The 13,028-nt window shown below is 46.7% G+C and overlaps 1 protein-coding gene across 4 annotated transcripts in view; it reads right to left on the minus strand.

Annotated features, from left to right (window-relative positions):
- The window catches only part of LOC116628296 (protein HIRA), an 89,154-nt gene that overhangs the window by 48,935 nt on the left and 27,191 nt on the right, over positions 1–13,028 (minus strand). For all 4 annotated transcript variants that reach the window (XM_032398531.1, XM_032398530.1, XM_032398528.1 and 1 more), the window contains 6 exons: positions 9,698–9,793; positions 7,910–8,070; positions 5,934–6,101; positions 3,713–3,826; positions 1,686–1,756; positions 895–1,000 (listed from right to left, as the gene is read on the minus strand). In XM_032398531.1, coding sequence (XP_032254422.1) covers positions 895–1,000; positions 1,686–1,756; positions 3,713–3,826; positions 5,934–6,101; positions 7,910–8,070; positions 9,698–9,793 — 716 coding nt within the window. The remainder of the gene's footprint in view (positions 1–894; positions 1,001–1,685; positions 1,757–3,712; positions 3,827–5,933; positions 6,102–7,909; positions 8,071–9,697; positions 9,794–13,028) is intronic.

Genomic DNA, 13,028 nt, shown 5'->3' on the forward strand with positions numbered 1-13,028 from the left:
CTATCCCCAAGGGGTTTACATCATTGTGGGAGGTCCACACAGTAGCTTATGAGGGAGCCTCTACCAGTAATTGCACCTTGAAGGGGAGAGCCGCCCACCTCCTCTGGGCTTTCATAAGGCTTCTTTCAGACAAACACATTTCACTAAGTGTCATCGAAGGCCCATCTATAGAAATGTCTGCTTTCTAAGTCTACGGTCCATTAAGCAGGGCCTTTCCCAAAGTCCTTGAAGAAGAGCACATGGGCCACCCTGTCCTGGGCAAAGCACGTGGGGAGGCCTATGGGCATGGCTCATGGTTCTGTTCTCACACCTAAGGGTCATGTATGGTCTCTGCAAAGAGCCACTCTATTTTCTGAGGCTTAGTTACCTCATTGATAAAATGAATGAGCCCTGCTTGAAGGGTTTTGTATAATTCATATGAAATAATACATGCAAAATGCATGGCCCAGAGTCTGGCATGCAGTAAGTCCTAAGAAATGACGAATATTACTGTTATAGTTGCTGCTCTGTGGCAACTATGTCTCTACAAGACAAGGAAAGTGACATGAGCAGGGACCCTTGGGAGTCACTCTCACTATCTCCCAGGGTGAAAACCTTCCAGTGTGTGGCTAGTTATAAGCTCAAGAAAAGATACCCAACTTGTTTTATTCTTAATTCCAGAACTGATTTCTGACATGAATAAGAGTCTCATCTTTAATCTATTTTGTAAAGAAGATAAGCATTATGAGCTATAAAGACAAATACCCAATAATACTTTAAGAAACAATGTGTCTGTGTATATCCTAAGAGGAGGGTCCAATTGAAGAGGCCTGTCAGAGTGGTGGTGGCTATTTCCATGGCCCGATAGCAAGTGCAGCACTCAGGCCACTAGCTGACGGTGTACTGTTCTCTTACCTTCTCCTCCTCACTCAAGGGGTCTCCGAGCTCATCCTGGGAGAAATCTAGGAATGCCACAGAGCCATCCATGGAGCACACCAAGATGCCCAGCCCATTCAGAGTCCTGAAAGAGATGGCTATTAGCAGCCTGGGGAGCAAGTGCCTATGGGGCTTACTACAACTCCAAGGCTGGACCAGGAGGATGGCATGCAGGACTTTACAGAGATGCCAGAAACCCTTCATTCCCTTCTGTGGCATTCCCTGGTAGGGTGGGGGCAGGGGAGACAATCACACCCTAGCAGGTTCTGGTGTCCTTTAGTTCTAATTCTAAGCAAATGTGCAAATTATATCTCATCTTGTATTTTGTAAGAATTTCATTTTTATTTGTTTTTGAAACCACTTTTAAAAAAACATTAAGTATACATCTAAATGAAGTCATTGAGAAGCAGAAAATGTGTCTCCGCACTTGTGCGCATCTGGTTCATGCAATGACAAAGTAAAGTGAAACCAGAATCACAGCACTCTCCATTTCCCAAATGCCAGTTTGCCTAAGAAGTATTTTCCAGGGGCAAATGCCAACAAAGCAAGGAGCACAGCAGCAGACACTCTCCCAATGGCAGGCCCAAGCTGCCCTTTTCTGAATCATGTGCAGACAGCACCCAGGGGTCTGCTCTGGCTGCCACACCTTGGGGAGTAGGAGGTGGGGGGAATCCCTGGCTGCCTGACCCTAATCACATCCGGAGGCCTCGTGTTCCAATGTGTGGCTTCTCTTTTCCTAGCCTGTGCATTGTAAGAAGAATCCATCTTACCAGGAAATATCCATGATGGATTTGTCGAATAGCTCATGGATGACAACCAAAGGCCGTTTCAGACACGTGAGCTGGAAGGAAAGAAGCGGGAAAGGTTAATGAAATGAATGAAAACTGCTTTCTGTCCACTCAGCTCACCAACAGTCCTAGAAGCCTTGGTCTGAGTTTTTGTTGACATATAGGGCATATTTGACTCTATTCAAACAGCAATCAGCAAGATCCCAAACTGTGGGAACCAAAACCTGCCAAAATAGGCATTTTAGTGTGGCCCCTGTCTGAAGGGCTCGCTGTGGTCTGGCAGAGGAGATGGCTTTATACATAGACAACCAAAAATGGAGAAGAGGGCTCTAGAAAGGCCATGACCTGAGCAGACGTCTACAAGCAGGTGTAGGATGCCAAGGCCTGGGTAGAAAATGAAGCAGCAAAAGTAGCACCCAGGAGAGGAAAACAGCCTCGGAGAGAAGCCAGCACATCTTCTCTGGGCCCAAGGAGTTCTGGTACGTATTAATGCAAAGCTCGGTGTAACTGGCTACATACATCACATGGGCTCATTCTACAAAGTGTGTGCGGATAATCCAGCAACACCAAAAACAGTTTAAGTTGCCTTGAATCCAGACCCACAGTTAATCACTATAACACTTGAGTTATTTTCTCTTGGTCTCTCTTATGCAAATATTTTATTCTTTGGCACATGATTGTGCTTGCTTTTTCATCTAATACATAATAAGTACATAATTAAACACTGTAAAAACCTCTCTTTGATGACTGCACAACATTCACCACATGTATACTTGTATCTAGTCACTCAAAGGTTGGGCTGTGTGCCATCTCCACAACCCCACAGCTCACATGCTAGTGTTTGGCCACCCTGCTGACAGGTCTAGGGGCCACAGCGTAATGGGCTGGGAGGGAACACGTTCTGCATGGTTCCCATCAGGTGCTGCTTCTGTGGGGGAAGAGCTGCTGCAGCTACCCTAGTCCTGAGAATAGGGAATCTGAGCTACCTGGAATCCACAAGAAGAATCTTGCCCCTCTCCTAATTTCCACTTCCAGAAAAAAATAGCCCTGTCTGTCCTCCCAAAAATGTGCCTACAGACCACTCAGAAATCTGGAGCCTGTGTTAACACCTGACCTCAGCATTATAGGAAAATGAGGACACGATCAGTGATGTTTTGGTCAAAGCACCACAAATGGAGCCCCAGGCCAGAAGGAACCCGGGAAGAACATTCCTGGAACTGCCTATGATGGCACTAGGGTTCAGGTTCTGAAATGTCACGTGAATAAGGGCCTGAAAAAAACCCACAGTGTACACCGCAATTTCTCTGTGACAAAAAACTGTAACAAATGGAGCCAGAGGATAACCTTCAAGTCTACAACTACAAATCCATTCTGCTTATGGGGGAAAGTAATAACTAGTAAGGAACAAACCACTGATTACAAAATGCAACAACAAACATGAATCTCAACAATATTATGCCAAGTGAAAGCAACACAACTACACAACTCATCAATGTGACAGACATCACTGGAGTGGTTGCCTTGGCCAAGGGGGGTTGGGAAGTGGGGTTTTGACTGGGCAGGGATGAGGGGTTATGGCGTGGTGGTTAGACTGTATGTATGCATGTCATACATGTATGACAATGCACCGAGGTGTATACTTTAGGTGAATACATTTGCTGTAGGTTATATATAGATAGAAAGGTTTTCTAAAAGGAAGCAAACACAACACACCAACTGAGGGTATTCCCTGAGTCTGGACACACAGCTGCTCTGACTGGGGCTCAGGGTGGCCTCTCCAAGCTGGGCCCAAGCCCAGTCTTCAGTCCTTCCCTCTTCCTGGGGTAATGAGGGGGCCTGATCCCAGGTGTAGGGCAGAAGGACACATTGAGCACCACTAGAAGTGTGGGGGAGGTCTCTCCCCTTCCAGGCCTCTGGGCTCCGCCTCCTTCACCAGCTCCTTTTCCTTCCCCCTGCAGGAGCCACAGAAGCTCTTGGTAGGGGGTTGGGGGGAGGGAGTGGGGGCTCACCCAGACAGAGAGAGAACGGTCCTTGCTGCCAACAGCACAGCAGCAATATGGGCAGCTGGGCTTTGCAGAACTCCCATTCTTCTGCTTCTTTTTGAAGATTTTTGGGTTGAATTTCTAAAGCCAAATAACAACATTAAAATAATTAATCAAGCATCAAGCATATACCCTATGCCAAGTATTAGAAATATACCACAATACCAGCCTTGTCTGCAGGAAACCCACAATGACATATCCTCCGAGCCCCAGGCACTCGTCATGCTTTACTTCATCTTTATAACTACCCAGGAGGCATTTTGCTGAGGTTGAAACGGAGTCTTGGGGAGGCCAGGAAATGTGGGCCAAGTCACCCAATGAGTAAGTGGTGGGACAAGGATTTGAAGTTGGCTCTACCAACTCCCCATTTCTGGGCCTGCAGCCAGGTTGATGGCATGGGAGCTACTGAAACTGGCTCTCTGAATTCCTCCTGGCCTGACCAAGGCCAGTTCCAGGACCTGGCTTAACGGACAAAGTCTTGACAGAGGTCAATGGGATTGTCAGATATCCACTCCAATAATCCCTTCCCTTTCACTGTAGTTGTTGCTCAGAGTCAAAACTGTCTAGCATATACTGATCAGCCCTGAATAATCTCACTTGGCCAGGGATGATGGCTAAGTCACGCTAAAGTCCGCACTGGGGGCTATCCTCGGTGTAACCTGGGTGCTGCTTTTGGCAAGGTTGGAAGCACACAAAGAGCTCCTGCCACATTCCTGGATTGAAAGGGATGGGTACTCTAGACTCAGAGCTGGAATCCCCAAGCCAGGACAGCTGAGGAGGAAGGGTGGCTCCCTGGAGCCTGATATCAGCAGGCCTGGCCCACAGGGGTTTTAATTCCTGAGGGCAGGCAGGAATGGCTAGTGGTGCACAGAGACCAGGCAACACGGAACCTGGAGGTGTGCACCCTGGGTTTGAGTCTCACCCTGAGTTGGCTGAGAGGCCTCAGTACCACGGTCTCACAGAGATACTCTTACAGTGCCTATGAGGACCACCTGACAGTCATGTGGAAGCCCTGGGTTACCCTGAAGCAGTGATTTTCAAACATTTTCATAACAAGGACCTGGCTTCAAACAAAGTCCTCCATGGGCTCCAATACAAAAAAAATTAAAGAAGCAATATTTTATTTGTATAAAACATATATATCTTAAGTCACAACATATAATATTTATTATTATTATTTTAAAGATTTGAGAGAGAGAGCCAGTGCATGGGGGGAGGGGGAGAGGGAGAGAATCTCCAGCAGACTCCCTGCTGATCGTGGAGCCCAATGAGGGGCTCAATCCCATGACCCATGAGATCATGACTTGAGCTGAAATCACGAGTCGGACGCTTAACCAACTGAACCACCCAGGCGCCCCTGTAATATTTATTATTAATTTAAATAGTCGGAAGGATTAGGCCATTTTAAGGAACATGAAAAACTGAGATCAGGGTCCTGGATGATCCTTCACTTTTATCAACCTTAGCCCACCAACCTATTTACTTTGTTTTGGTTGCCCAGTGCTGAGAAAATCCTCATTAATGGTAGTCCACATCTTCTGATACCCTTCACCCTCCACGACAAGGTTGGGCGGGGCAGCTCCAGACTCAGGTGATCCACAGCATGGCCTCACAGCTATGCCTGGCCATTGCTGGGGTGCAGGCACACGTGCTTAGCAGGCACATGCTACTGGGGCACTTGTCAGGACCACCATGCTCGAGCACCCAGGACCTGACCCAAATGTGTAAAATGGCTAGTGTGGAGCTACAATGTTCCCAATCAAAGACCGATTTTGGTGATATTCATTAAAACATGTGAGCATGTATTCTGTTTTATAAAATCTGTTTAAAAATTATGAAACGGGGCGCCTGGGTGGCTCAGTCGTTAAGCGTCTGCCTTCGGCTCAGGTCATGATCCCAGGGTCTTGGGATTGAGCCCCACATCGGGCTCCCTGCTCAGCAGAAAGACTGTTTCTCCCTCTCACACTCCCCCTGCTTGTGTTCCCTCTCTCGCTGTGTCTCTCTCTGCCAAATAAATAAATAAAATCTTTAAAAAAAAATTTTAAAAAATTAAAAATTATGAAACATAAGTAATTAAAATGAAACAAGAATGTGGCATGTGCTGACTCTCAGAGCCCACAACCTCAGTCCCACATGTGACCCAGCCTTGGGGCAAGACACCACCCAGGTGAAGGCTAAGTACACTCACCACGACAGTCACAGCTTTCCGGTGCCCGACAAAGTCCATGTTGGTCTTCCAGCCCTCCCGTTCAATGATCTGGGCAGTGGGGCCAGAGTTGTTCATGGCATGGGCAGACACCAGGTAGTGCCCATCAGGTGACCAGCTGAGCCGCAACACATGGGTTGTCCCTCCACACTGAAAGAAACATCTGCACTTGGAAGGAGCTCAAGACCAACTGTGTGACCAAAACTCTGTCCTCAAGAATAAAGTTGAATTCTGATTTATAAATGTATGATGGTGGAGCATGTACACGAGCTCTGGCTATGCTGATAGCTATAACATTCCAGTCTCTCTAGGTGATCTAATAAAAAAGGCTCTGTCAGATGAGGTTGGGAGCTGCAGCATCCTACACTCCCCTATGGGAGCTGAGTGCAACAGAGTGGCATAGGCTTGAGGGGATCTGTAGGACAGCCACCTCTTTTAACTGTCAGTTCTGTTTGGGACAAATCTGTCTGGCCGCTGACCTCTTTCTTCTGCCTAGCATGTTAACCCTACCACAAGAGGTCTGCAGAGCATTCACTTCAGTGGAGAAAGAGCTCTGGGGACCCTTAGGAGCCTGTCTCTGTGATGCAACCAGTGACCATAAGCCACTACACACTTTCTCCAGCCTGACTCAACTGAAGCCTGGTGGTGCTACTTGCAAAGGAGAAGAGCATTTTAAAGTCCATATAAACCATAAAACGCATGGCAGAAAGGCACTGTTCCCCTGACCTGGACTAGGGCTGAAGTGAGGCATCCCTCCACATTATTATTCCTGCAAAGTGAAATGATATGGGTCAGAAAGCCTGCCCCCTAAAGCTCAAGGTCAGTCCAGGGCAGCCTTAAAGACTTAGGAATTAAGATCTTGGCCTCATAGCCCCAGAGAAGGGTAGGACAAGGCGTGGCCTTCAGTGTAGTGACATACCTGCCTCAAGCCCACTCAGGCCCACCCGAGGCTGAGGAGTCCCACCAGCTCCCACTGGGATTCCAAACACTCCTGCCTATCTCCATAGCTGACCCCAGAAACCCATATTAGTGGGACCCCGCTGCCTGCTTGGTGGAGCCCTGAGGAAGAGCTCCAGAAGGCATGAGGACTCATGTTGTCTGTACCAGGCTGCAGCCAAGGAGGGCAGGACTAAACAGGGTGAATACCAGTGCTAATGTAGTGCTGTTGATTTGGGGAAAACTGAATACATGATTTCCACCTTCCTTCTGCAACCAGCCCTGACCCGGGGGCACATGTCTACATCTCCTGCAAAACTTTGCTCACAGCCCTTCATCTGATGCAATCAGCACTCCTGGGCTGTTTCTGCACATTCTGGACAACTCCATCACCATACTCACAACGGATGTGAAAGTCTATCTTTCCCATCAGGCTCTAAGCTTCAAGGAAAAGACTCCATCTCAGTCCACTTTCATTTCCTTTATCCAGTACTGCCCTTCTCATAGTAGGCACTTAAGAAATATCTAACAAATAATGGAGACCTTGAACTCTGATTCCACATGAAACGAGAACCCAAATAAAAGAAAAGGTAGTAAAATACTACACAAGTCACTGCAGTCTGACATCCAGACATTCTGCATGCTGTACTGCTTGCGCTACCCAAGAAAGAAGTTGGCTGGCATGTAGAGTGCAAGTCAGTGAGTAAAGCCACAGCACAGTCAGGAAAAATAAAAGAGAGGGCCTCCTCTACCTGTGTGGCACAATGGTATGGAGGCATCACTAAGGTTCTCTTCAGCTTTTTCCTCACTTCAAAGTTGGACACTTAATACCGTCTGAGAAATGAAAGATTTTCATCATCTGACTCTTTGGGCCAGAGTGCCCATCCCCAGAGAACCCTGACAGTCTGCTCAGGCCCCTAGACTCTGCATTCACCCACAAGGTATGGACTCCAGTCAGCTTTTCTTCTGTGCATAGAGGCCAGGGAGGCTGCTGGACCGAGCTCCCTGAGCTGTCTCCTTACCTCATCAAAAGGCTTGGTGATGCTGGTCTCCAACTGCCAGTCCAGCGTTCTCCATACCTTTAGGCTGCGGTCATCAGCTTGAGAGGCAATGTATTTACCAACAGGGTCCCAAGTCAACCCCTTTACCAAGCCAGAATGGCCTCTCAAAGTAGCTAGAATTTCTGTGGAGGAAAAGAGATTGGAAAAGCATTAGCTAGGGGGAAATGATGAGTCTACATAGAAACATGAGCTGCAATCCATGGGCTATGGAACGGCTAGCCAAGAGAAGGGACCTCAGGAGTCCACCTTGGCCAGCTCCCATCCCTGGGCACAAGCATCCTAATCTGATCCCTATCAAGGCAAAAGCAACTTTTTAAAAAAATTTTTTATTGTTATGTTAATGACCATACGTTACATCATTAGTTTTTGATGTAGTGTTCCATGATTCATTGTTTGTGCATAACACCCAGTGCTCCATGCAGAACGTGTCCTCTTTAATACCCATCACCAGGCTAACCCATCCCCCCACCCCCCCTCCCCTCTAGAACCCTCAGTTTGTTTCTCAGAGTCCATCGTCTCTCATGGTTTGTCTCCCCCTCCGATCCCCCCCCCCTCCTTCTTTCCCCCCCTCCTTCTTTCTTCTTCTTCTTCTTCTTTTTTTTTTTAACATATATTGTATTGTTTCAGAGGTACAGATCTGTGATTCAACAGTCTTCCACAATTCACAGCGCTCACCATAGCACACACCCTCCCCAATGTCTATTACCCAGAAGGCAAAAGCAACTTGAAAGAAGGACTGCACCCAGGAGACAGGCACTGTGATTTCCCATTAGCCACAGCTAATACCAAGCCTGCACAAGCCCCCTAAAGGGCAGGGAAGCAGGGATCCAGGCTTGGGCCAGAGCCAAATTCTGCCCCTTTGACTTGTCTGTGGTAGGCAGCTCTGCCAGTGGTTTCTCCATCTGAACAGGAGGCCATGCCCACCTGGGCTGTAACATTAATATTTCTGATTTGAACCTCCCTGGCAGCTCCCTGATAATGAGCAGGACTAACAGCTTCGGGGATGGAGCACTATGCTGAAAGTTCTTTGTAAGTCATCACTGAGGACAAAGGAGTATGAAACAGCACGTCCTAGAGATCTATGATCTAAATGCCGCCCCAACTCTAAATCTGGCTGTGACCACAATGAAAATGCCGCCCCCCCCCCCCCCCCGGTGGTTTACAAAGAGAGAAAATGACTTGGACCAGGTTCATGGAGGATGCTTTTTTAGCCCATGAACAAAACTTATTCCAGATACCAAACAGGAACAAAAGTATCTTACTGGTTATAAACTGCAGTGATAGGCCAGGTTATGCCATCTGTTGTGACTTTAAACACATTAGTAAGAAATACCAATCTTTTGCAAAACTGGATTTGTTAGCCTATATCTGCTTAAGAGCTTCAGAGAGGAGATGGCAACTGAGTGGAGGCCAGAGCCCAGCAGTGGGGAGGCATGCCCTCAAGGGCATGTGTGTGTAGGGGGAACGCCAGGTGTCCAAGCACATGCACCACCACCCTATCACCCTCATGATCTGTGGCACATCCACGCTAGTACTCAGTTACTATTTTTCTTTTTAACATAAACCTCTTTTAAAATCTTAAACAAATGTCACTGACGAAGAAAAAAAGAACTGAGTTGCTGACAAGACACATGAATTCCCTCCCATTCACTGTGAGACACTTGTTACCACCAGCCTTAGGAGACAGAGAGCCCACCCTGCTCCAGATGATCAGCCCATTTTTGCCGCCACCCAGTCAGAGGCCCAGACCTGGGAACTTCACAGCATTCCAGATGACGACAGTGTTGTCCACGCTACACGAGGCCAGCCAGGCATCATGGGGAGACCATGCTACATCCATCACATCTGGAAGACAGAGGGCTGGTGGTGAGTGTCTTACCTGGTGTGCAGACTCAGTGAGGGGGGCACTTGGCAACACCCATCTGCCAGGTGGGCCAGCAGCCCCTAGCATCTCATGTTTGAGGAAACTTGACTTGAAATCATAACTAGACTCTTTCTTAAAAACCAATCTGTAAAACTTCCCCACTAAGGTTTATGAACTGGTTATGACATTTGAGGCATCTAAGTGACCTCCCTCACCCCTCACAAAAGAGGTAACTGAGGGCATAGCTGAGAGTTTGGGGCCACGTGTAAGAACCCTGGCTCTGACACCTGCTGGGTCTGTGGCCTCAGGCTCGCTAAGCTTGCTTCTCTTGATCCCAACTGGGCCTTTCTGAGCGCCCTGTGAGCACTACAGGCACAGCACCCAGCAGAATGCCTAGCACACACAGCCAGAGTCCAATAGCTGCCCAATGAGTGGGAGGCCATCTTTAGGCCCTTCTCCTCACAAACGGGACCTCATCTCCAAGACCCCACCAGAGTATCCCTTCCCTAGAGAGCCCCCAAACATAATCACTCATGTTCAATTCTTTGTGACTCAGTTTTCTTATCTATAAAATGCAGATTAAAAAAAAAAACCCTATGCTCAGAGGGTTATTATTATGAGGATTAAATGTGAGAAGCTGCTGTAACACGGTGCCAGGCACACACCAAGGCATCGATAAAGGTCAGCTGTGACTGTGACGGTGACGATGACCGGGCCCATCTCCCCGTGCAGGTGTGATTTTTCTAACCTCTGTGCCTGGTGCAATGCTAGGTGTACAGAAGAATGGCTGGTGAGGTGAAGAAACAGAAACACAGCAGCAAGTTAATAGTTATCTAGTCCTCTTCTCATAGTATTTTTTAAAAAGGTGTAAGCAAAATACTCAAAACTTCTATTTTGTTTTTTTCTATTATTTACAATCTTCAGGGACAGCTTGATGATTTTTTTTTCCCCCAAGGTATTGCACTTTGTATTTCACACTGCATATGCACTAGTGTGCTGCATTTAGTATCCTCATAGCCTATGTGATCCTAAGGGCTCCTTTTGCTTTGCTCTGCATTCTATGTCTTTGAGAGCATTCACTACCATAAACAGACCTGATTCAACAATGAACTATTAACTGGGTCCCAGGTTTCAAGCTAATGAGCACACGGGTGTATGCCATTCACCACACTCTGGCTTATTTCTTGTGACTGATATCCCAAAGTGGGACTCTGGGCAGAATGCCTGAAGACTTTCCCAAGTCTGGATTCTCTTAACCCTGTAGACAGCTTTCCAGAAACCTCTATAATTTCACACTTTTATAAGCAGAATGTCCGGGCGCCTGGGTGGCTCAGTTGGTTAAGCGACTGCCTTCGGCTCAGGTCATGATCCTGGAGTCCCTGGATCGAGTCCCACATCGGGCTCCCTGCTCAGCAGGGAGTCTGCTTCTCCCTCTGACCCTCCCCCCTCTCATGTACTCGCTCTCTCTCATTCTCTCTCTCTCAAATAAATAAATAAAATCTTAAAAAAAAAAAATATATATATATATATAAGCAGAATGTCCATTTCAAAATTCTATTATCTTGGGGATTATGATTCTCTCTTCTAACTTATTAAGTACATTTTTATATTTTAACTTCACTTTACTAATGAAAGTGAAGAGGGACACCTGGGTGGCTCAGTCGTTAAGCGTCTGCCTTCGGCTCAGGTCGTGATCCTGGGGTCCTGGGATCGAGTCCCGCATCGGACTCCCTGCTTGGCGGGGAGTCTGCTTCTCCCTCTCCCACTCTCCCTGCTTGTGTTCCCTCTCTCGCTGTGTCTCTCTCTGTCAAATAAATAAAATCTTAAAAAAAAAAACAAAAAACAAAAAACTAATGAAAGTGAAGATTTTTCATATCTGTCTAAAGTTGTCTTCTTCAACTATTTTGCTTCCATCTTCTGTCTGTTGAGAGGCCTTCTGTGCAGCGGGTCTAATGAACACCAATGCAGTGCCTACAAAAATGAGGAATAAAAACCTCCTCTAGGAGCTCAGAGGCCAGGAGGGGCAGAATGTAAACATCAGAATTTCACCGTGGTACCTAAGTCTTAGAGCAGAGAGGTGGTCAGCTGGGAACTCCAGAAGGGAGATGTGATTTTCTGAGCAATTTCCATGGACTACCCATGTGCTCATTAGCTTGAAACCTGGGACCCAGTTAATAGTTCATTGTTGAATCAGGTCTGTTTATGGTAGTGAATACCTTTGATAATACAGGCATTAGCTGCAAATTCTATCAGTTTATCTTCCTATACTGTAGGAGATTTATATAGTAAAGTCTGTTATTATCCTTTGTGAGGTCTTTTATTGCCTTTTAACCTTAAAAAATATTCCCTCTGCTAGAGGTTTGATGAATATTCAACTCTGTTTTCTTCTGCTTTAATTATTTAGAATGTTTCTCTCTTTAATATCTGGAATTTATTTCAGTGCATGCTGTAATGAGGCTCTACACTACTCTCTACAAACTGTGTAATGGTTATTCTATCACAAGTGGGGAATACTTCTTTCTTTCCATAATTGGTTAATTGATGCCTCCTTCACAATAATACACCAAGTTCCTAGGTACATGTAAGTCTACTTCAATGTTGTTAGTTTTGCCCCCAAACCCACGACATTTTAATCATTGCAGCTTTGAATGATTTCTTCTGCAACCTTCCTTATTCTTCCAAATGCCCTTTGGAGTCACTGCTGAGTTATGCAGTAAAGCCACTTATGGACTAATTTTCCACTAATTTTCTCCCTAAACCCCAGTTTTGGAGCTCCTTTCTTCAGACTATACCATTCCCGCTCTTTCCCACTGCACATCTACATACATCTGAGACCCTCCTGCATTTGAAGAGTTAAGTTTCTGGTCACTGTCATTCCGGATATTCTCATCATCATTCTTGGTGATTCTGGGAGGATGATCTGTTAAATACCCAAGGCTCTTGGATCCTTAAACTCCGCCTCCTTCTCTAGTAACCTTGGCTTCTGCTACCTCAGGCATTCATTCCCAGTCATGCCCAGAGATCCCCCAAAACAAATCACTGTAATTCCTCCCTCATTTGAATTCCAGCCCTCCCATAATCCTACCATCAACCGGTGCTTCCAGCTTCCTCTCAACTCCAACAGAACTTCCAGGTGCTACGGGCCTTCTGCTGTCTGTCTCCCTGTTTGGCTTAGAGTCCACCATACCCTCTGCTCTTCTATGTTTTCACAGGTGC

The sequence above is a fragment of the Phoca vitulina genome, unplaced genomic scaffold (genome assembly GCF_004348235.1).
Source record: "Phoca vitulina isolate PV1807 unplaced genomic scaffold, GSC_HSeal_1.0 scaffold117, whole genome shotgun sequence".
NCBI lineage: Eukaryota > Metazoa > Chordata > Mammalia > Carnivora > Phocidae > Phoca > Phoca vitulina.